The following is a 24748-nucleotide window of genomic DNA, read 5'->3' as shown; positions in this document are numbered from 1 at the left end:
CAAGTTCTTATCCGTTTTTTGGTGTTTCCGCTGTATCACTACTGATTCTGCCGTATCATTTCAATGGGTTCTGGAGACGAAGCTGATGTTCCGAAATTTGAAGTATCTGTCAAGAGTTCTGAAAGTGGGTCATTTGGGGGTACTAAACTCAATGGAACCAATTTCCGTAAATGGAAGCGACTTATGACGGCTCATCTTCGAGGCATGCACAATATGGGGCATGTAACCGGAGCCACTCAGGCTCCTAGAAAATATGATATTATTGCCTACACTAAGTGGGACGATGATGATGGCCTTGTGATGTCCGTCTTGTGGAAAGCTATGAATGACGAGATAATTAATCTGGTGGAGGCATGTGACACTGCGCAGGCAATATGGCTGACACTTGAAGGCTTATATACTAATGATTCTGATTTCATACAGGTTCATGAGTTAATGTGCACCGCTTTGGCGATACAACAAGATGGGCAACCGGTGGCGCAATATTTCACCAAACTAAGAAATATTTGGGCTGAGATTGATGTGAAACGTCCTTGCATGATCAAACATCAGGAGGATATTGTTTGGTACCAACGTGAGAATGAGCTTGAGCGAGTTCACCATTTCCTGAAAGGTCTTGATACTAAACATAACAGTGCGAAAGGGGAATTGCTCCGCCAGACCGAACCTCCTAGCTTAATTATAGCTTTCACATATATCTGTAAGGATGAATCTCACCAGAAAAGCCTTCATCAGGCACAAGTTGTAGTTTCCAGCCTTACTATTCGTGCTAGATCTTCCGCACCACCCATTCAGCAGGCCATTTCATCTCCACTTCATCACCGAGGACCACCACCAGGCTTCGGGAATCAGCGACGCCCTCCTTGTTCTTATTGTCATGATACTAACCATGCTCGCGCGACCTGTTGGAAGCTGTATCCACATCTTCGGCCTAAGAGGCCTCATTATCATCCATAGGCGAAAGCATGTATTCAATTAGTCTAGGAACCCGATATCTATGGTGTGGTTAGACATGATCATCATACCGCAGGCGGAGCAATCCCTACGGCCTCCATAGCTGGTCGTGAAAAAATTGGTATGGCTTTAAATATTTCTCACTTTATTGGTTTTGATACTTGGATTATTGATTCGGGTGCGTCTGATCATATGACTTATGACAAATCTTATTTTACCGTATTGTCTCCTCCACCAGTACCCTATTTTACTAATGCTAATGGTGAGACATTTCCCGTATTAAGAAAAGGGTCGGTTCGTATTAGTCCCACAATAGAGCTTCACAATGTGCTATATGTCCCTGTTTTATCTCATCATTTGATCTCTGTTCCCCAATTAAACGCTGACGCTAAGTGCTCTGTGACATTTTTTCCTATGTATGTGATTTTTCAAGATCTTCTCACTGGAGAGTTAATTGGTCGGGGGTATCTGAGGGGCCGGTTGTTTCATCTGAATTAGACATATGCGGGGGAGAAACCAGGGGCACCATCTCGGACCGCTTTAATCTCTTTTTCTGACATATGGCATAGTCGCTTAGGGCATCCATCTTTTAGTGTTATGAAATCATTTATGCCTACTTTGTTTCTTAGTGTGGATGAGTCCCTTTTACGTTGTGAGACATGTGTTTTGGGTAAGAGTCATCGATCTATTTATTCCCGTAGTACTTCTAATAAACATCTTCTTCCTCTCGAATTAATTCATTCTGATGTTTGGGGACCCTCCAAAGAATCTACTGTGTCCGGGATGCGGTATTATGTGTCATTTATTGATGATTGCACCCGTCTTTCATGGATTGTTCTCCTCAAAACCAAAAATGAAGTTTTTCCCGCTTTCTAAGCCTTCTATGCCACTGTTAAAACACAATATAATGCCACAATTCGAGTTCTTCGTTCTGATAATGGGGGGGGGGCGGAATATGTGAATCATGTTTTTCGGGAGTTCCTTAACACACATGGGATTGTTCATCAAACAGTGTGTGCTTATACACCTAAGCAGAATGGAGTTTCTGAAAGGAAAAATCGTTATTTACTTAACATGGCTCGGTGTATTCTTTTTAGTGTCCATATGCCCAAATACCTTTGGGGTGATGCTGTCATCACTTCTGCCCACCTCATTAATCGTCTTCCCTCACGTGTTCTTCAGGGAAAAGTTCCATATGAGGTGCTTGCATCTCATATCTCATTACCCTCTTTTCATAATCTTCCTGCCCGTGTTTTCGGTTGTGTTGTTTTTGTCAATCTTCCAAAACATCAGAGATCTAAGTTGGATGCTCGGGCCGTTAAATGTGTGTTTTTTGGGTATGGCGGACATCAGAAAGGGTACCGGTGCTATCATCCACCTACCAGGAAGTACTATGTCACTATGGATGTAACTTTCTTTGAGGATATGAGTTATTTTCCCTCTTCCGATACTACTCTTCAGGGGGGAGAATTCATACTTCGAAGAGCTGTATCATGGAGAGGGGGAGACAAATAAGCCAGTAGATATGGTGACCAGATCAATTGAGGTACCGATATGTCCGCTATACAAGCACTGCCGAGTGATTCCGATATAGTCACTCCAGAGATTCAGGTACCAGAAGATGACAACACAACTGCCCCTCATACTACTGACCAATACTCTCCTGGTACGGAAGATCACTCATACGAGGTTAGTCATTCTATTGGGACTAATACTAGTGATGCTAATAGTAGACAATATGTCTTGCCAAATAGGTCTACTCGGGGTCAGCCAACAAAATTATGAACATACCCCAGGAAAAAGCTAAGTATCATGTGGCAAACTTTATGTCTACCAAAAGATTGTCTAAGTCATATGAATCATTTCTGAACCAAATATCTACTGTATCAGTACCTAACAAAGTGCAGGATGCATTGAGAGATCTAAAATGGAGAAAAACAATGGAGGAAGAGATGGAAGCATTACAAAAGAACAATACTTTGGAGCTTGTATCTCCACCGCATGGCAAGAAGACTGTGGGATGTCGTTGGGTGTAGGGGTGGACTTTTAGACACCGAAAAACCGAAAACCGACCAAAACCGTACCGAACCGACACCGAAAAACCGAAACCGAATAAAATCGATCTATCAGTTCCGGTTTTACATCAAATTGAATAGTTCGGTTTCGGTTTGCGGTTTCGTCCGTGTAAAAAACCGATCAAACCGAACCGAATTGAATCAACATATATGTATTTAATCATTAATATTTAATATAGTAATAGGTGTATATCATGTTTTTATTGACTAAGAGTTACATATGATATACATGATTTTACATGATAATGGCCTCGAAATGTCTAACTTAATTGCTCAGTCTTTAACTCATTAACTATTACGTTTGGTTAATACTCTATCGTAACTTTGTTGATTTTATTTGTTGTTTCTAACTTATTGCAATCTAGTTTACTTATTTACTACTTTGAAGTACTAAACTTGTAGCTTACTACTTTATTTTGATTGTAACTTTTGTTTTAAGTCAAGTGTGAAAAGTTATTACAAATGATAAGTTATTAACCGAAACCGAACCGAACCGAACCGAATTATAGGTTAACCGAAACCGTGGTTAATAGATATTTTTTTCGGTTTCGGTTTTGAGAAATACAAAACTAAGACCTCGGTTTCGGTTTTCGGTTAGTGCTCTTAAACCGAACCGATGGAACCGAGTCCACCCCTAGTTGGGTGTTTATAGTGAAGCATAATCCAGATGGGTCAGTGAGCCGGTATAAAGTACGCCTAGTAGCAAAAGGGATCACCCAGACATATGGCATATACTATGATGAGACATTTGCACCTGTTGCAAAGATAAACACTATTCGGGTATTGCTCTCTTGTGCTGCTAACTTAAACTGGCCACTTAGACAGTTTGATGTTAAGAATGCATTCCTTCATGGAGAACTTAGAGAAGAAGTGTACATGGATCTTCCGCCGGGATATGCGGCCGCTTCTCCAAGTAACTCTGTATGCAGATTGAGAAAATTTTTGTATGGTCTTAAACAGTCACCTCGTGTCTGGTTTGGAAGATTCTCACAATTCATGAGGAGAATTGGCTACATACAGAGTAATTCAGACCACACATTATTTCTCAGACATCAGTAAGGGAAGGTAACAACCCTAATTATATATGTTGATGATATGGTAGTTACTGGGAATGATACTGTTGAGGTGGATAGATTACAGAAACAGCTAGCCACAGAATTTGAGATGAAAGACTTAGGTACACTCAAGTATTTCTTGGGCATTGAGGTAGCCCGGGGAAGTGATGGTATTTATCTGTGTCAGAGGAAGTACATCCTTGATCTACTAACAGAGACCGGTATGCTGGATTGCACTCCCATTGATACTCCTATTGAGCAAAACCATCGGTTAGCAGAGTATCCAGATCAAGTACCGACTGAAAAAATTTGGTATCAGAGACTAGTTGAACGTCTGATTTATTTATCACATACCAGACCAGATGTTACATATGCAGTAAGTGTAGTGAGTCAGTTCATGCATAATCTCAGCGTGGACCACATAGATGCTGTTGTAAGGATTTTGAGGTACTTGAAGTCAGCCCCAGGAAGAGGAGTAATGTTTTCTAATCACAAAAATATCTTTGAGGTTTGTGGCTTCACAGATACAGACTGGGCTGGAAATATTACAGATCGGAGATCCACATCAGGATACTTTACCTTTGTTGGGGGTAATCTTGTTACATGGAAGAGTAAGAAACAAAAAGTGGTAGCTCGATCTAGTGCTGAAGCAGAGTACAGAAGTATGGCTCAGGGAGTATGTGAATTGTTATGGCTTAGAAACTTGCTACAAGATTTAAGTATTAAGCCTAAATGTGCGATGCAGCTGTACTGTGACAACAAAGCAGCTATTGATATTTCACAGAATCCTGTGTAACATGATCGTACAAAACATGTGGAGGTTGATCGTCACTTTATAAAGGAAAAACTAGATGCGAAGATTATTAGTTTTCATTTTGTTCCTACAGAAGATCAACTTCCCGATATGCTCACAAAAAGAATATCTAAATTTTTTTTTATGACTCACTTGGCAAGTTGGGCATGGTTGATATGTATGCGCCAATTTGAGGAGGAGTATGAGTATAAATCACTGGTAGTGGCATGAATCACGGGTAGTGGAGCATCATGAGTAGTGGAGAACACTTTATAGGTGTATATATATAGATGATTGTTGTATGATATTAAGCAAGTAAGTGTAATACACAAGTTGAAGCGGCTCGACCCCACGATGAAAGCAGAAGACTTTCATGTTTTTGGGTCTGAAATTCTGAAGCACCAGCTTAACCAAAAAGATGAGACAAAAGAAAACTTAATCGATAGAAAGCACACACAGAGACAGCAAAACAACCAAGGTCACCTCTGCAATCTCTACATGCATCGGTCGTCTCTGGTAAATCCAACTACCCAAACAAAATAGTACCATCTACAATTCATGATTATCGTTGTGACCACATCATAAACCCAGGAAGCTAGACGAATCCTCACACTAATGGAGATATATTACACACGCTATCCAAAACTCACGGGGTAATATATGCTCAATATTATTTACATAATAATACGTACCCATCATATGGCTAGACCCATCTTGGAATGATGAATATTACTTGAGTACTAGCCTATGACAATTACTAGGGGTGAATTGGTAAGTATACCAATATAATTTTCCCGTTACTGTCTATCAAGCAACATATAATTGACATGAAAAATGCATTATTTTTACTAATTAATAAAGTTAGTATATCAATTAATTAGTACGGTTGGTACTCGGTTAGTACGGTTGGTAATGAGCATCCACTAACATGTTTATGGTCCGAAAATTTAAAGGTCTAATCCAAATAAGTAATAACAAATAACAATACAAATACAGTTTTATACAACTTCAACCAAATTACCAAATCATAAATTAAACATGCCAAAGTCCAAAAATTATAAATTTAACAAAAATCTAAAATTGAGACTTATTTTTCACTAAATCTACGGTTAAAAAATGTATGGATATATATAATTTTTAAGAACATATATTATTTTGCATGAGTTGTTGTAATTGCAATGATCGTCTAATTATAGTTGACTTCAATTTGCATAGAGAAAGACCAAGTTCAACTCACCATGGATGTATATATTAGAGTTTTTTTCTTCATAAAACTCATATTTCGATCAGACCGGCATACCATGGTATACGAAAAACTTATACCACCTACTAACCATCTTTTGAAATATAATACGGTAATACTGTACTGAATACCATAATAAGACTTGATGGTATACCAATATATTTGATACGGTTGGTATATGAATCGGTTGAAATGAAATTGTGTACCATTGACATCCCTAGTAATTACTAATCAAGTTTGGCTTCCTCAATCAACATCTCTTTGCTTTAAATGTAACATTAGAACCATAGTCCGTGACTAACTAGGCACAACAAAATAAACTACAGACTACAGCATAGATACTAAAATTATGATTCAATTGAGCTAAATTAACAACATTCTTGTGTTTATATATTTACAAATAACTTAACTAATCGGATTAATTAGGAGTAAACTCAAGGCACTATATAATGCCACAAATTACTTATTTTGCTGGTTGGGTCCTTGATGCATAATATAATTTCACTAGTCAATGTTCAATAGCTGGTGTATTTTGGTTCCAACGCCCTAGCAATCTATTTTGGGTATTTCATATGTATATTAATCTTAATCCAGCAGGAAAAAAAAAACAAAAAACAAAAACAAAAGTTCTTGAAGAACAAAAGCTTCAGAATTCAGATGCATCCAACAGGAGAGAAATTACAGCACTCTGCACTACTATACTAGCATCTAAACAAAAGTAGAAACACTGCAACTTACATTTCTGTCCAAAAATACACAGAAGCAAAATATTAAAGCAAGAGAAAAGACGGTAAATTTGAATTGATGGAGGTCTGCTAACCTGAGTGACTGATATTAGGGCTTTGCTTAGGGCTAGAGGCTATGATAAGAGAACTCGTTATGATTGGCAAACTGGTTCGGTGCTTCAACTTCAAGGAGTTCAAGCTTTATAGCTATAGCTATTGTCTATATGAAGTAAGCTAGCACATCACATCAACTAATCAGAAGTGATTTGACAATGGAGGGAGTCGGTAGCAGTAGCGCTAGTTCCTAAGCTGACTGAGAGGAGGGAAATGGAGTTAGTTAGCTGTCTCGGTCGTCGTCCTCGTCCTCGTCGTCATTAAGACCCACTTCGCCGCCGCTTCGGCTGCTACAGTGGTCTGTCTCATCCGTGTCATCATGGCTGTGTTGATGTGATGGAGATAGGAGGAGCGTAATGGGGTGGTTAATGGCGGAGGAAGACTTACCGGCGGACTTGTGTTGGACGCCGAAGATGGGTAGTGGGTCCGTCAGACGCTTGCCGTCCCGCGGCGGCGTAAACACAACCGGCAAGTAGTGATCCATTTCGCTCGGGAACTTCGAGTTCTTGAAGTGCTCCTTCAACGCTTCCAATCCCTGAAATTATTTATTATATATAAATAAATAACTTCTAATCTTTCAAAACTCATTCTAGTTCCAAAAAAAAAAAAATCTTAAACCTTAAAAAAAAATTAATCACGACCTTTCGAAAGCCGAAATCATTACTTCGGGAAAACAATAATGAAATACACATTGATTAATGGAATTAAGAAGAAAATTTGAAGCATGCCTGAACTCTAGCGTAAGTGACTTCGCAGATTTTTCTGGAGTTGAAGACCTCCCAATTCTGGTGGTGGAAAGCTTTGTAAAGCCTCCATGTTGCCTCTGGGCTTGTCATGTTCACAAACCCATAACCTACATTGCATTTGTTACTGCTTCCACAATAACCAACAATCATCCATTAATATTTTCTTCTCAAACAAAAAAAAACTCATCAATTAATGTGTATGAATGTTTTACAAGTATAGATATAATTTCATGTACACAAGAACAATAAAAAAAATGAAGGAGAAGATTACTTGAAATCAATTGGAAGATAAACGAAATCGTAGGAGGACAGAGGCTGGTGTTCATCGCCTTCGCGAAGAATCTGCTCGTTGCAGTGAATGCAGTGGTTGTCCAGCATACTCAGTAGGAGCTTCTGACTGCGGATAGTGTTCTTTGATCAGATACCGAAAGATAAAATTAAGTTCAACTGGAAAATGATGCATGAAATAAGAGTTGAGAACTGGAAAACTCACCTGTACTTGTTCGGAATGTTCTTGATCATCAATGTGGTTCTCGAATCGCTAGTGGATTCAATCAAGACATCTTCTTTGATCAGATACCGAGCATCATACTTCTTTGGTTGCTTGTTTCTTTTCCCCCTACCACTCCTTGCCGGCTGAGGCGGCAATGGCTGCAACAGCCTTGGACTAGTCACCATTCCCTGGCTGCTGCTGCTTTGTTTCTTCGTCGAAACCCTTCTTGTGAGTCGGGTGGTCGGCTCCCTCTCTTCAATAATACCCATTAGAGGCTCCACATGAGCATTACCAATCCCGGAATTAGTCCCGCTCGAAAACTGGCTCCGGGGGCAGCACATTCGCGGCGAGACTACATTGAAATGAGAGTGGCCGGGGATTTGGTCAGGGAGATATAATTCAGGCGGCGCAACGTTGGCCGAGACGACAGCTGGAACGGCGGTGGAGGTAAGAGAGTTCAGCTTCTTCCAGCTGTTGCCGCCAGGGCGACTGAACTCAATAATAATCTGTCTGCCGTGAAACTCCTTGCCGTTCATCTCCTTGAGAGCTCTAGCGGCGTGTCTGATATCGTAAAACTCCACGAATTTCTGGTGCTTCTTCGTTGGCGTCTCTCTCAATTCCTTCACAGCACCTGAAACAAAGCAAAATAATCAAATTCAAAACCAACAATTAAAGCGTGACACAATTGATGACACCATTAGGCCATGAAAAGCTGGGGGTTGAAGATATACCAAACTCTTGGAACGTCTGCTTGATACCGCTAGCAGTCACTGCCGAGTCAAGGTTAAAAATCACGATGGTGCCTTGGTTGTGCCCGTCGGGGATTGCCGTGTGAACCGGAATCACGTAATGAGCCCACACCTCGCTGCTGACGATCACAGTGAAGGAGTTCCGATAAGGACCACGACTTTGGTGCTGCATGTGGCGCTCGCGAATCTCGGCCAAAGCCTTCTCTGCATGCCTGAGATCGTAGAAATGGACGGTCACTATCCCGTCGCAGGCTCTCTCCATCTGGACCCACCTCACCTTCCCGAACGCCTCCAGCTCCCTCCGGATCGTCACCTCACTGACGTCACACGGCACCGGCCTCAGCAGCAGCGCCCTCGTCGGCGCCGCGGCCGGGGGAGGGATCGGTGAGGGGTGCACCGCCACCGCGCCGACGTACGCCTCCGGCGGCTGAGCGTAGGCGACCACCTCGTTCATAGGAGGCGGCGGTGGTGGAGGCGGTGGGTAGGGATAGTAAAGAAGGTGTTGTAGAGGCGGTGGTGGTGGTGGAAGGTTGAAGAGCGGTATTGGGTATGGGTTTCTGGGCCTGAACTCTTCCGCTGACGGGTCCAGGCCGCCGTGAAACCGGTTTACGAAACCGGTTTCAGCCATGTGGGGTTGGGGTTTTGGCCGGAAAACCAGGTGAGGAGAGTAGGGAAAAGGTGATGAACAAGTGAGGAGTGGTTTTCCGGGGTTGTAATAAAACCAGAGTGTATTAGTTGGGTCTTCCAGAGGGGATGGTCAAATTCCCATCCAGCTTATCTTCCCGAGTAATAGTACAGCTCTGCTCTCTCTCTCAAAATGGGGTCTGGAGTTTTTAGGTTCAGAGCTACAGTAGAAAAGCACAGATTGGCTTTGGCTCTAGTTTCCTTTTACACTACTGAAAGTTTCCTAAAAAATGCATCCTTCCCTCCCAAATGACTATGTGAGCCCTGGTTTGGGGTAAGTTTGATAAGATAGAGATAAATATTTTGGGGGTGAATGGGTAAATTTGTTTCAGGAGGGGGAGTGGGCGATCAGGCGCAATTGAAGGGTACGACTTACGAGTCAAGCAGAAGAAAGGGTTTTTTACCAAAACCGGACGGGGGGTAGTAATAGCTCTGCTCCGTAGTGTACCTTTTTTGACATGAATATATTTTACTGTGATGTTTTTTTTTTTCAAATTACATATTGCTGTGCAGTTGTCTTAGTCATTTACCGAAAAGAGCATCTTTTGTACCTGTTCTTCCATTTATTAATTACCAAATTAAAGTCATGGTCTATTGAAATTCACTATTCTAGCATAAACTTTCTCTAAATTTCTTACCAAATTCTTCAATCTTAATGCGGTTTCTATTCATCGAATCAGTAAAAATGATAATAGTTACTTTTTACTTTTTTAAGTATGGCCGAAAGGACAATTCCCAAATATTATCAATAATGAAATCACATAATATAATAGGGGCATAACTTCTTAACTCCAACTTAAACAACTGTTATATCAAACAACAATTAATTTTAGCTGTGGAATACATAAATTTTGTGTTCCGCATGGACTATGTGTGCCTGGATTTAATCTGGTGAGGTAGAAAGTGGAAAGTTGCACATGTTGGTTCAAGGATTATTTAATTGCAGTTGTTTGAGAATTTTTCAATAAATGTGCTGGCCTCAATAGACAAAATCATGATGTGAATTTAGTGGCGATAAATAATTTCCATTGATTCTAATGAGGAAATTCTGTTAGGGTAAACCAAATAAAGCCCACTAATAATTTGTGTACATCAAGTTTGAAATCGAGCACTTTGTTACATGAAATTTCAAACACGACATACTATATAGACATGATGTTACTTGTCCGGTTAACCCCAAAGCATTTATTCATAAGTCAAAAGGTAATTCAGTACCTATATGGTAAAAAAAAGAAGAAGATAAAAGTCTCTCTCTCTCTCCGGACTCCACATACTCAATTCTCTCCCACTTCCGACTGATGACCGATCCCCTCCACCTTCCAGATCCACACCTACAAATTTACCCCAACCTCTAATCCCACCAAAATCCTAATTTCAATCTCATCTCTATATTATTTTTTCTTCTTCTCTGAGTAAAGCTTTGGTGCTCTCTTCCGGCCTAACTCCAATCCTATATACTCAAATCCCATCCCTGATTTTAAACCCAGCCCTATAATTCAATCCAGCCTTATGTAACAAATTGAGACAGAGAGAAAATGAATGGCAGATATGAAGGTGAGGAGCGAGAAATTGTGTTTGAGAATCTCTCTTTGAAAACAAACTTCGACACCGCCGCTAGAGAGGGTTTCGTCACAGCAACCAAAACCTTTAATATAGGTTGGAGAAGGGAGATCTCGAACATATCAACCAAATAGAGAGATCGTGTGGGAGGTTTTTTGTAGTTGTTCATCTTTGAAAATTTGGATTGAAACTAGAGAATATAAGTGCGTGGTGATACTAAAAGTAACGGCGTTATAAACGTGATGTCTAGATTCTAAGTTGATTTTCAGACTTCATAAATCAAAATATAAGATTTGGAACTTAATGTATAGAAATTATTAGTAACCCATAATTAGTGTACTGTTTGTAAAATTAGCTGATTGTAATTTTCCTAATAAAGTAAAATATGAATGCTCGTTAGGTAAATTCCATACATGTAGAAGAATGGTGGTGGTGGGCTGGTGGGGGATGGTGGCCGGAGTTTACATGCAGAATGATGACGATGGTACGGACAGTCAGAGGAAGGGAGGCCACATCAACTTTCACGATGAATATATACGTTGAGATTAGGATCACACTATCTGAAAAAGGTCTCGTACGTAAACTACTATAGACGCATATGGGCAACTATATTTTATAGAGCAAATTTTACAGGGGATTCGTGTATCTTTGGTTCTTTTACTAAAATTATTTCAATTCTGAGTCAAGAACACATTGCTAGAGGGAATAATAGATTGGTCGTCTAAATAATTGCACGTAAACATTGCGATATGGGGAAAATTGCTTGCTTCGTCCAAGAATGTCGTCTTTGTTGGCATTCCTAGATTTTCTTTTAATTAGTCGCTTAATATTTGTTGATATGCTCAATATATATAATTTTGTGGAAACCTGCAACCAAGGTGGTGGCAATAATCGGCAGAAGAAGCTAAAAATAGCTGGTTGTTTATTTGGGGCTTATAGTTCTCTTTATGCCATTTTATATGTGGATCTAGTTCATGAAAATCTAAAATCTGGCTCTCGCAAATCAGTATCGTAGTGTTAGATCTCGAGTTTGAACTTTGATGTCCTTTGTTATGCTGAGTTGCGACTTAATCAACTAAATATCGTCCAAAACCATCTCAGGATCGATTTCAAGAATATAAAAACTCAGGATTGATTTCAATTATAGAACAAAAACTACCGTTGGTATGGGTCTACCCCAACTGACATTATGGGTCTTTTAGTCTAATTCTTGGTAATAAAATCACTAAGTTCAAAAAATAAAAAAACTAAAGAATAGAACAAAAGTTCTTCTTACACGAGTAGCAATTCCGTCCCTGCATCCAAGTACCTTCGAGCATGAAGGATCGAATTCATCTTCTTAATTTTATAGTAGGAATGAAGGATCAAGTCTGGAAAGAGCAGCAGCACACGTGCGCCGGAGTTTCCAGTCCGGGGAGTCCAACATGAGTCTTCCAATGCCGTCGTCGATACTATATATTTCCTAGTCGCGTCTTCGATTCTTTGCATGCTGCTGTCTCCCTTTGTCTTATATTTTACTTTTCTTTTATACACAAACAATATAACACATGTTTACCCAAAAAAAAAAACAATATAACACATACATCGAACTATCAAAGCACCAAATAAATGAGGGGGCACAATCAAACATTTCGATACGGTCTCTCATTTGTTTAACTATCACCCTCGTCTGCGAGCTTGGTAAAGTCACAGCATGATTGTGCTACTATATTACTGTCATGCACGATTGAACAGTTTTTGGTATGGAGGAGATACTTCTCCGGCCACATTTTTCTTGAATTGGCTTCCATTTACTGTTTTCAAGTTACAAGGTAGTTGACGAGGACTTTCTAGCTTGGTCACTAAGGTATTTCGATTCCCTACAAAATGATAATTATTCACAAAAAGATTAAAAAAAACGGTATGGTGATGTATGTTATACATCCTACATCCAAAGGTTGACAACATATATTATTTTTCTGACCCCACTCATAAAACAATATCAACTTTCGGATGTGGGATGTATATCATACATTGATGTATACTAGAATTTTCCCATGATACGAGGATATTGGAAAAGAGTAAGGCTTAGTAAAATGCAGTGTATGAACAATATTGAGTTTTTGACTATTGAGTAACCGAGTTTTTTGAGAAGATTTATCGAGTAAACATAATGAGAAAGGTGTTAGAATTTAGTATGTTTCACTAGCTTGTCGCACCGATTATAGATTCGCGGATTATATTAGATTCAAGAGAAAATGTACGAGAAATCATGTTTGTTTATTGGTCTACTTTGCTTACTTCCCTCCATATTTGTGTTAATCTATATGATATATATCATTAATGAAGCTCTTTATTTAACTATGGTTTTGGTAAGATCATTGAACTACCGATTCGTCAACTAACACTTGATCGATGAAGATGATTCTCACCTCATGTAAACTCAATTTCCCCTGTCGAGCATAAGCAGTCAAGTACCGGGATTCCAACGACAAGGAACTACAAAATTAAGTTAATTTGTAATCAAGTAATGCTGCAGTGTTCCCCATTTGCTCCACAGAATTCATGGGCCAGTAATCTCTCTCCTGCATTATGAACATCCCATAAAAAGTACAAAGTGACCTTTCCTCTTTATCCCAGCAAACACTAGCCTATTTCAAGGAGGTTTATTATACTTCATCAAGTGCAGGGTGTATATAAGCTTTTCAAACAGCCAAACACACACAGGGACATTCCCTACCTTTGTTTGTGCTTCATCTCCCATGATCCATTACATACTATATAGTAATGTAGCAATGCCTTTTCACATTTCCTCCTTGTTCTTATGTCATCAACAGAAAAGGTCTCTCTCCCGACCATAGATGTCGCTAGCCATTGGATAGAAAATGAGGCCAGTGCAAGAAGCCCTGAAATTCCATGTAAAAAGTATTGAGACTGTTTGCTTTGCCTGGAAAAGAAAAAAGCCAAGATTTGGAGTATAAAAGCTGCAGATATATATATGAGCATTCAACTTTGAGAAAATAATAGTATAGAATCTTGCTGTTTAACTAGTTATATACCATATATTAGATAACTCCTCACATATTAACAGATCATTTCTACATCTAATGTAATATCAATTGACAATTAGAGAATGAAAATAAATTTGTCAGCCATCATTATCATGTCCACCTCATACTCAACACCGTAAGTAAATGACAAGTGTCATTTTTCTCAACAAATTTATAAAAGACATCATAATAGTGTGAATGATAAATTTGTCTTAAAAAATGATATCTTTATTTACTAGTCAACAGAAAGCATGGCGTGATTCATATGCTTAATTTGATTGGGGAAGGCCAGGCTGAGCTGCCATTTAGCTCCATAAGATGAGACAATGGATCCAGGAGACCATCAAATGCTGCTTCCCCTTAGTACCGGGAATGTTGCCTGCACTTGTTTTTTGTGGCTAAATGGTTTGCCACCACAAACTCTCTGATGGCCCAACCACTAGGATTAGTGATTATTCTAATCATGCATGGTTAGTGTTAATATAAACTTGGAGTGGGTGTGCCCTGTCGTGTGCTGCATTACTGTGGCAAATCGTTTTGCAAGTGCCACAATAGGCACACACATACCTACATAAACATACATGCTTTGGGACAAGGTTTCCTCTTAGGCATTTTCTTATTTGGATAAGAGATTCTAGGTAGCTTTTAGGTTAGGGGATTCAATTATATGTTTATTTGTTGAGTTATTGTGACATTATCGCTGTGAACAAGAATGTTCGGCTTATTAAAATTGATAGCGGGAAGCAGACCAAGGTGGAAAGTTTAGCTTTCTACTTCCCAGATTTACAGTCTCACAATCAAACAGAGGAAGAGCGAGAGAGAAGCAAATGTGCAAGACAGCAAGAGTTTTTTTTTTAAGGCAAAAATGCCGATTTGCACTCTAAATTTGACTGAAAATGTCAATTTGCATTCTGAACTTGTATTTGAGTCAATTTACCTCATAACCTTGATAAAAATTGCCGATTTACACCCCGAACTTGCATTTGAGTCAATTTACCACCTAAACTTGGTAAAAATTACTGATTTGCACCATATCCGTTAAATTTAATGTTTTTAATCTAATTTTAAGTCGCATGTCATGCATTTAAGGGACAGTATTGCCATTATATATTTATTCATATTTAATAATGAAATAAATTAATAAAAATACTTAAGAGGAACACTTGTTACAATGTTTGTTTTTTCGAAACATGTTATTAATTTATATATTTATTATTTTATGTGATATTGTATGTTAAAAGATATTAGAAAAATATAAATAATTACATACATTGAAAATTAAAAATAAATGTTTGTTCCGAGAGAATTACTATTCTACCATTGTGTGTGTCTTAGTCTTATTAGGTTTCATGTTAGAGATAGATTCACATCTCTGTAATAGATTAGGACTCTGAATTCTACGGGATTGTGGTTATGTAATGCCTATATATTGGCCTCATTATCAATCAATAAACGGTTACGTTCTGTTCTATTACGTCGTTATTATTCTCATTTTGTTCCTCCTACAACAATGTGTACATATAAAAATATATTTATACCCAACACACTATATTTGAATGGGTGGATATGTTGAATATATAATTCAAAGTAGGGTTAAGTATGTAGAAAAAAGATGTAAATAAATAATTTGATTAACAAATAATCCTCATTTTAAAAGAATATTTTTATTTGTTTTTAAGAAATATATATATAGAAAATGACAACATTACCCCTCATGTGCATGACATGTGACGCAAAATTGGATATAAACAGTTAAATTTAACTGGATGAGGTGCAAATCAGAAATTTTTACCAAGTTTAAAAGGTAAACTGACTCAAATACAAGTTCAGAGTGTAAATCGGCAATTTTTACCAAGTTTAGGAGGTAAATTGACTCAAATACAAGTTCGGGGTGCAAATTGACAATTTCAACCAAATTTAATGTGTAAATCGACATTTTTACCTTTTTTAAAGATGGTGGAATTTATCAATAATTTCAGAAACCCAATTCAATTTGTTGGGTCATGGACTAGGTTTGCATGTAGTCTGACTTCTGATATGTTACAAAGGCCCATACGACAGCAGTTTTTGTGCTTTTAGGCAAGGAGAGTTCACTTCATAAAATTCCAAGCAAAAACCAAATATGGTCTCCAATCTCATAGGCAAACAAATCAGGATGATCATGGATTAGACTTTACAAGTTTAGATAGTGAAGGAAAAGATTGTAAAACTTTCAGAAATGATAACCTAGTTTCATCAAGATAGAGGGAGCCGTAAAATTACATTGCCAGTAAACCTCTTGCGTATTACGAGCTTTTAAGAGCAGAATTACTTCCATGGAGAATACAATGCCTAGTTTCCTTACTGTGTTGTTGAGCTCACTGGACTTAGCTTGCTAGTTATCTCTTTATTAGGATGGTCCAGCTTTAAGCTTGGAGAAGTAAGATTTGTACCTCTGTGCTAATCCAAACATGCCTAGAGTGCCTCCAGTGTGAAGCATCACCACTTTTGCACCTCTTTCAACTTCTGCTTCCTTTTTATGAAGGGCCACGGCCATCTCCCAAGCAGAAAGTGTGTAAATTGGGTCGACTAAAATACCAGTTTGTTGTGCAATATGTTGGCATGCTTCTAATTCCCCTTCCAGTACATTGCCAAATCTGAGGATTTTTGGGGACAGGATTTGAGTTTTAATCAGAGGAAGAAGACTATATTCAAGAGTTATATAGATATAACATGCTGTATGGCATTCTGGATTATAAACAAGATCACAGTTGTGAAGATTTTGGAAAGCTACTTACTTTCTGGGGTGGCAACGTTCTACCCAGTGCACAATTCTTTATCTATATCATCGAAGTGGTGATCAATATGAGTATGGAAATGCTTCTGGAAATTGGGTGAACAGAAAGGGTTGGGCAGGTATAGATTTATTGATCATGTGATTGATGAGCCTTTCGGCATGCCGGAGATAAAGCTGCTCATTTTAAAATGTCCTTTCCGTGGTTCATCCTAAATCCATATGTTTCCATCCGAGAATGTTCTTGGTTGAGGCGCGGAAAAGATAGATTGAAGTTCTCTGTCCCTAGGAATTCGTGCTTATCTAAAAAGGGTATAGAAGACTGACTTCGGCGTGGGGGTCTTGCTTGATCAAGCGCTTCTCCTGATGCCTGTACCCATCATACGTATCAGCCAACACCACTGCAGTTACCTCCCAGGGGTATTTCAAATTAGTCACGTAATACTGTAACACACCCCAAATATATGGCTCCAAGAGCTAAACCAACAGCCGTTGTCCCAGTTCCAGAATCTACAACAAGCTTCAAGACCTTCTCTTTTCCAAGTAAGTGATTCTGTGATAAGTACTGCACTAGGCAAATCAAACCTAGGGAGATAAACATATATCAGTCTTAAACATAACAACTAGCACAACATCATGATGCAAGCATCAACTTAATACTCGGCACAAAAATGCAAAACAGAGGAATAATAGACTAATAGTGCACATGTACTCTTCTTTGCTTTTGAAACTCAGAAGGATACATATAAACTGTAGGTGTAGTCTTAGACCAAAAATGCAGTAAGATACATGAGAACCTCAAAGTATGTGCACATGTACTCTTTTTTGCTTTTGAAACTCAGCAAGATACATATAAACTGCAGACTTAGTCTTAGACCAAAAATGCAGTAAGATACATAAGAATCCCAAAGTATACCCATGCAATTCCCTAGCAAGGAGCCAAGAACAAGGAAAATAACTATCCAGAGGCATTTTCAAGCTCACACATAATAGTGGAAAACAACATTCTGAACAGAACCATACAAATAAGGTTGGCGCAACAGCAATGCTTCAGAAGATATGGACAATTCAAGATATGAGAACTAAGGTGCAATTTAGGGATTGATCTGATACATGATCAAACTAACTGACAGGATGCCAATAAGTATACCTGGAAGGCTGGAAGCAAAAAAAAAAAATCTTTGTTCTGAATTGATTCAAATTACCTAGTAATGCTACAACATCTCCTGCACCTTCATTGACAATTACAATTTTCTGAGAATGGTCACTTCTATGAGTATCCTTTTGCATAATGTTTAGAACGCCATCATTTTGATTCAAAGAAGCCTCCAGAATATCATCAAACCAAAGGATGTTACCACTACTGCTAGCCAAGTAATCAGCATGGCTTTTTAACATCTTTTCCCTATTAGCATAAAGTGATCTTGGAACACATGTGACATTGCCATATATTGTTGACATCAAGTTATAGCCAGTCAGTACTGCAGGATGCTCCCCTCGTAGAAGTAAACGCGATTTAAGTTCGGCTGAAGAACACACAAGTCAGTTAAGTCGCTACTTTGCAGCAAGGTTGAACATCCTACAGTATTTGAAGCATGAAATTACCTACCAACAGCTGCTGTATGGGCACTTTGACAACCTCCACATGTCACCTAAACCACAGCAAAGTCAAGATCTGAATGCTAATTGCTCGTAAGACTTAACTTTCAAAAGGAACTAGTACTAATTATTGGACTATATAACCTCTAACAATTTGTTGTTCAACTTCCTAAGCTCATAAAATGATGATGACCATAGAAGGTTCACAATCTCACCACATCAGTCACAGAATGATCTTCCACAAGGGGAATCAATGCATCCAATTTTCTTGCTTTATTTCCATTTATCAATGGATGCAACAAATCATCTCTCACAATAAAGAAAGAATCGTCCCTTTCCACCATAGCATCGCTAAAACATGGGTTAGTATTATTCCAAAACGAAATATCAGACAACGGTCTGCCTGGTTGTGGCTGTACTTTGCTGGTTGAAAACATTATTTGGTGAATTTTGGTATCAGGGATAGGCAACGTCCATCTTCTATCAAGCAATCTGGACACAAACTCTTCTCTACCCACTTTCACATTGGAAACACACTGACAATAATGAAGAAATAATTATCTCAAATACTAGTGCATAGATTGAATCTAAACCCATCAAACTAATATGTAATGCTGATTGAACCAAACACTATGCCTATCAGTGTCTGTAATGAACTGTGTGAGACAGAGACAGAGACAGAGGCGGAGAGAGAACCTGTTTCGAAACATGGCCGGAATGAAAGCTCTATTTGATGGCTGATCTTACAGGGAAAGCTTTCAACTTTCATACTCATTTGGCTGATCTTACTGACAACTGAAAGTAGATAAACTCATAAACTGAACTGAATGGTAACTCACTTGGGGCTTTGGCCCATGAAAGTGGGTCCCTTTTGTTAATTAGAAAACCTATAAAACAAGGACTGTTCTAAACCTCGTAGGGTTTTAACAGATTGTCGGAGGCGCGCTAAAACTAACCCCAATGAGTTCCCACTACCTGTCGCCGGAGCCACTCTCGGCCTCGGGTCGGAGCTCCGAGAAGATGAGCCTGCCGACGCTGCAATCCAAGATGAAGTGCGACCCGGAAGGCTACGAAGCCGAGCTTCTCCTCGTCTACAACCAGTTCAAGTCGTCTCTTGAGCTCTTCAAGCAGCAAGCCGATCTCGGATTCAAGTCCGTCACCGGAAGCGGCGGCAGCGACCCCACCGTCGCCAAGGACCTCGCCGACCGGGCCATGTTTCTCGCCCACGTCACCCCGTTTTACCCGGCCCAATTGGCCCAGTACCCATCTCAGCTCTCCGAGTTTCTTCACTCCTCTGCTCGGACTCTCCCCTCTGGCCTCAGATTGCATGTTGCCCAAGCTCTAATTCTCCTTATGAATCGAAAGGTATCACCTTTATAATCGAATTGAAGAAATGAAGGGGGTGTTCTTTATTATTTTGATTTCAAGGAGTAATGTTATGGTAAATGTGAGGAGTAGGAATTAAAGGGTGTTTAATTATGTGTAGAAAGGCTTGAACTTTATTGTGAACTGGGTTTTTGATTTTTGAGCAAGTTGTGAGTGTTTTTGGTTTTGATGGTAAAGTGTGTGGTTTTTTTTTGGTGGTTGTGGCTAGATGGTGGATATAGGAGACAATCTGGGGTTGTTTATGGAGATACAGAGTTACGGCGATAAGGCTTTGAAAGTCCTGGCATATAATCATGTCATTCATAGCATCAAGCGGATGAACATGAAGCATAAGAATGAGGCTAAGAATCGGGTGCTTCAGAATGTTTTGTTTCGGATGCTACAGGTGTGTGTTGATGTGTTTTCTTTCTGGCTATTCACAAGCTACTGTTGTGTTGAAAGTTTCAGGGTTTGGATTGGTGAATATGTATTTTTGGTTTGGTATTGTAGCTAGAGGATGAAACAAAAGCAAAGAGAGCACTTATCACCCTACGTGAGCTTCACCGGAGAAAGGTGTGGTTTGATGAAAATACTGCCAATGCAATCTGCTCTGCATGTTTTCATCCTTCGTCAAGGTGTGCATTGCTCTTTTTGTGTTCTGTATCATTACAATCGTGGGATTAAGTGATTAAATATTTTGTTTAAATGTGTCAGGATAATGATTGCCTGTCTCTCATTTTTGCTTGATTACGAGAAGATCGAAGACGAGGAGGATAGTGATGCATCAAGTAGTGATGAGGACACTCCTCATAAAGCCCATGTAGCCATTAATAGAGAGGATATATATAAGGTCAGTTTTACTCTATTAATGAGCATTATTTCTAGCTAGATTGTTCATGGTAAATGATACTTCCAGAGTGTTATTTTGATGCTTGTCCATTTTCCACAGCCTTTTCAATAATATGTATACTATAGAATCCCATCTATAGAATCCCATCTTTCTGGGTAAACAAGATAAGTTTCATTTTTTTTTTGTTGCAAATGTAACTTCTTATGCTGTTTTTTTTTTCCCACAAAACTTCTTTCAGGCACACCATAAAGGTACACTTGCTAGCAAGAAGAAAAAGAAAGCAAAACTGCAGCGTGCCATCCGCAGCCTTAAAAAACAGCAACGTGTAACATCAGAAAAAAATACTTCAAATTATCATACACCACTTAATCATTTAAGAGATCCACAGGTTTGTCTTTTTTGTTATTTACATCTTGATTGTATAATTTATGTGATGTGAATTATCAAGGATATTTAAGATTTCATTCTCCACAGGAATTCGCTGAGAAGCTGTTCTCCCGTCTTCAAAATAGTTCAAAAGTTGAACGCTTTGAGGTAAATAGCTATTGATTTGCATTTGTAGTATTCAAGAAAGCACACAAACGTGCTTGACTTGTAGAGAAAGTTCTATATTGCTCACTATTATTTTGATCACCCTCTTATTTCAACAGTATCCTAAAAGAAAAGATTCAATTACAAACCACTTTGTTGAATCACAATTCTGGGTTTCTTTTCTTTCTATCCAGTGATGCAGTTCATTGTAAAGAAAAGTGCATTTCATTTGTTTTAACTATTGTCTTATGTTTACTGAAGGTCAAAATGGTGATGTTAAAAGTTGTTGCTCGAACTATTGGGCTTCATCGCTTAGTTGTGTTGAACTTCTATCCTTATTTTATGAACTACATTACGGTATGTTATCTGATCTATTTGATGAATGCCTTATTCTCTTGATAATCGATTTGTGACTTTATTAGCTTCACAGCCTCATCAAAATGGTGTCACTGAATTACTTGCTGCAGCAATTCAGGCATGCCATGATATGGTATGTTTAGCTACTCTTATACTTTGTTAGACGCTAGTAGAATTTCATTTCTTTTCCTTTACCTTCATTAATTCAAGTTCCAGTTCTATTGGAAATGATTTATTATTCAGCTTACTAGTTAGTCAGTCAACCCAATTTAATTTGTGCACTTATGAGCAGGTTCCTCCTGATGCAGTTGAACCACTTTTCAAACAAATAGTGAACAAATTTGTGGATGATCGTGCACAGCCTGAGGTCTTACTTCATGAGTGCTTGCTTTGTTTCTTTTATTTTCCCCTTCTCAAGTTTTCTGTCTATATATCTGATATCTTTCTTTTGACAGGCCATAGCTGTTGGACTGAATACAATAAGGGAAATTTGTTTACGTATGCCTTTGGTAACGACCTATTTATATAAATTTAGCTCTTGTATTATATGTCTTTTAACCGAGATTGCCAATTCAATGCTGTTAATATGGGTATTACCACATTTTGTTGTTTGTATCATCTACCATATGCATGATGCAGCAGAGTTTTCTAAATTGCAATTTTCTTTGTCTGCAATTAGTTGATGACAGAAGATTTGCTGCAAGATCTTGCATTATATAAGAAATCACATACAAAAGCAGTTTCAGTTGCAGCCCGTTCACTCATTGGCTTATTCAGAGAGGTCTCTTATCCTTTTCTTCTGTATGCATGTGCTAGTGCTTGCTAGTCATGCCTTTCCATAACCCTTGGCTGCATAAGAAGACTGACTATGTCGTGTATATAAATGCAGCTTAACCCCTCACTGCTGATTAAGAAGGATCGTGGCCGCCAAAATGTTGGCTCAAAGGCAAGGCCGAAAGCATATGGAGAAGTCGACGTACCTAACGATGTTCCTGGTCTTGATTTACTAGAACATGATGATGATGACAATGAGGACAGTGATGATGATGAACCTTCATTGAGGGACACTGATGAGATGGTAGCTTCCAGTGATGACGACGACTTGCATATAACAAACAATGATAGTGGAAGTGAAGATGATGACATGATGTCTGAAGATGGTGATGAGATAGATGAGAATGACAGTGATGTGAGTGGTGATGAGGATGAGTTGGAAGCTGAAAATGGGGTTGGGGATGAGGAGGAAGAATTTGACAATGATGCTGCCACAAATAGTGGATCTGGAGTAAAAGAAAACATGGTCAAAAAGAGGAAATTTGCTGATTTTAATACACAACTTAATGCTGCGGAAGCAAGTCTTAGGACTTTGAAGAGACTAGGCAAAGAAAACATGGGTTCCGCTTCTTCTGACTCGACAGATGGCTTTCTTTCAAATGAGGACTTCCGAAGGATCAAGCAATTAAAGGTATGTCAAGGATAAGGCAGGCTGCAACATTAGTATTTGGAGAAAATATATGTTTGTTCTCTTGACTCATGTATAGTCAGTGTCAGATTGTAAATTGTTATGATGTTTTCTTTTTTAGGCAAAGCAGCGATTGATGGAGCAGGGGTTGTTGAAAAAGGGCAAAGATGCAAAGTCAACAGCATTCAAGATTCCTAGTTCTGAGGAATTAAAAGATAAGCGAGTAGATGCTTCTAAGCTTGAAGTAAGTTTTATACTCCCAGTTCTTTCAGCATGTTGTCTTTGATGAAATCTTTAAAGAAATAATGATTCTGAAATAGATATGCTAATTTGAACAACTTCTGTAAATTTGCTGAACTTTCTAGTAGGGAAAGTGAGATTATGTTTATAAGGATTAACAATCACTACTATCAGACTTTGAGTAGTAAAATACAACCAGAGCAAATTATAAATTTCCTAATGTTTCAAATTCATGCTGTTTGTATACAACCAACACTTCAATACTTGTCCATTATAAACATGCTATTTCTTTCGTCTGTTATATATATATGTATGTATGTATCGCTGTGTGTTTATTTGCTTCATATTCTTTTACCTTTCCTGCCAGCATTGGAAGTTTGAAACTACTTGTACCACTGTTGATTTTCATTCACCTGATTGAATGTCTGCTGTGCAGGTCCATGTAAAAAGAAGAATGACTAAGGAGGAGAAGTTGGCACTAGTGAAAGCAGGGAGGGAGGATAGAGGGAAGTACATGGCTAGAGCTGCCGTAAAACAGAAGAAGGTATATTTACAGCAAATCTTTAAAAGTTATTATGTTAAGAGCTCTACAAGCATGAAGCATCTCCATGGGTTTGAACTTTACCCTTTGAAACTTACGCTTAAACCCTTTGGTGATGCATCCATCCGGGCTTTTCATAAGTAGAAGATAAAGATATGCAAATGAAAAACCTATAAGGCTTGATTTCTTCTAACATGTTTGATGATTCAATTTGCAGACGGGAGGTCTGAGCAATAAGCAGAAGGAGCACAAGAAGGCTATGCCACTTGTTGCAAAGAGGGCAAAGGTCCACAAGTCTCGAGTGGAGAAGCGGAAGAAGCAGCAACTTTCTGGCAAAAATTTTCGAGGGAAGAAAGCATGGAAGTGATCCACACAAATCCAATTTTTGTTTTTGTTTCAGTTTAAGTGAATTTACTCTTTCTGAAGACCTGTGGCAGCTTGATAGTTTTATTTATTGGACCAATATATAAAGCTGATTATTTATTCTTAGCATTTTCCTTAGCATAACTGAAAAAAAAAAAACAGAGCATAGCTCTTTCATTCTCCAGTCTCGTCTTTGGAGCACCTTGAGTTTAATCACTTGTAGAATCTGAGTGGCAGAAAGGATGTGCCAAAAAACTTAGTCAACATACAGTCTTTTCTGGGGCTGAACGGGAGCAGCCTAAAAAACGCTATGAGATTTAGTCTTTTGTCCAAGTATTCTAGCTCCCACAAAGTTTTTTTTTTTTTTTTTATCAAAACAAAGAAACTTTTTGATAAAAAAAAAATCTCTTGTAGATGATATTGTCCTGACATTCACTATATACTATT

General features: G+C 38.6%; 3 protein-coding genes across 3 annotated transcripts; 1 reads left to right on the top strand and 2 right to left on the bottom strand.

Moving 5' to 3' along the window:
- Nucleotides 1-7182: 7182 nt before the first annotated feature.
- On the bottom strand, nt 7183-9575 carry LOC126791705 (protein terminal ear1). Its single transcript, XM_050518168.1, has 5 exons — nt 8930-9575; nt 8199-8829; nt 7977-8102; nt 7688-7829; nt 7183-7494 (listed from the first exon to the last, which is right to left on the bottom strand). Exons 1-5 carry the CDS (start codon nt 9573-9575, stop codon nt 7183-7185), a joined length of 1857 nt encoding a protein of 618 aa, XP_050374125.1.
- Nucleotides 9576-16561: 6986 nt separating this feature from the next.
- On the bottom strand, nt 16562-19367 carry LOC126791608 (D-cysteine desulfhydrase 2, mitochondrial). The gene is given in 10 exon segments (XM_050518085.1): nt 16562-16856; nt 16998-17034; nt 17037-17093; nt 17341-17426; nt 17458-17578; nt 18199-18534; nt 18600-18645; nt 18808-19128; nt 19289-19334; nt 19336-19367. Coding segments are annotated over 10 exon segments (1329 nt in total). The 3' UTR covers nt 16562-16609.
- Nucleotides 19368-19509: 142 nt separating this feature from the next.
- Nucleotides 19510-24430, top strand: LOC126790150 (uncharacterized). The gene is made up of 15 exons (XM_050516295.1): nt 19510-19957; nt 20187-20363; nt 20468-20592; nt 20672-20807; nt 21046-21195; nt 21282-21341; nt 21600-21695; nt 21769-21828; nt 21988-22062; nt 22151-22204; nt 22375-22476; nt 22585-23160; nt 23279-23401; nt 23834-23941; nt 24156-24430. The coding sequence occupies exons 1-15, from the start codon at nt 19553-19555 to the stop codon at nt 24303-24305; spliced, it is 2397 nt and encodes a 798-aa protein (XP_050372252.1). The 5' UTR covers nt 19510-19552; the 3' UTR covers nt 24306-24430.
- Nucleotides 24431-24748: the final 318 nt, after the last annotated feature.

This window comes from Argentina anserina, chromosome 4 (genome assembly GCF_933775445.1).
Source record: "Argentina anserina chromosome 4, drPotAnse1.1, whole genome shotgun sequence".
Lineage (NCBI taxonomy): Eukaryota > Viridiplantae > Streptophyta > Magnoliopsida > Rosales > Rosaceae > Argentina > Argentina anserina.
Note: the sequence above shows the minus strand (reverse complement) of the source record. Positions and strands in the feature narration are given on the sequence as shown.

Bases quoted from the DNA above. Each gene is read 5' to 3' on its own strand.
- LOC126791705 (XM_050518168.1), bottom strand. From the start codon at position 9,575: ATGGCTGAAACCGGTTTCGTAAACCGGTTTCACGGCGGCCTGGACCCG. The intron at 8,830-8,929 runs GTATATCTTCAA...GCTTTGTTTCAG, and splicing joins GCAGACGTTCCAAGAGTTTG to GTGCTGTGAAGGAATTGAGA. The intron at 7,830-7,976 runs GTAATCTTCTCC...TTGTGGAAGCAG, and splicing joins TATCTTCCAATTGATTTCAA to TAACAAATGCAATGTAGGTT.
- LOC126790150 (XM_050516295.1), top strand. From the start codon at position 19,553: ATGAGTTCCCACTACCTGTCGCCGGAGCCACTCTCGGCCTCGGGTCGG. The intron at 20,593-20,671 runs GTGTGCATTGCT...TAAATGTGTCAG, and splicing joins TGTTTTCATCCTTCGTCAAG to GATAATGATTGCCTGTCTCT. The intron at 22,477-22,584 runs GTCTCTTATCCT...ATATAAATGCAG, and splicing joins TCATTGGCTTATTCAGAGAG to CTTAACCCCTCACTGCTGAT.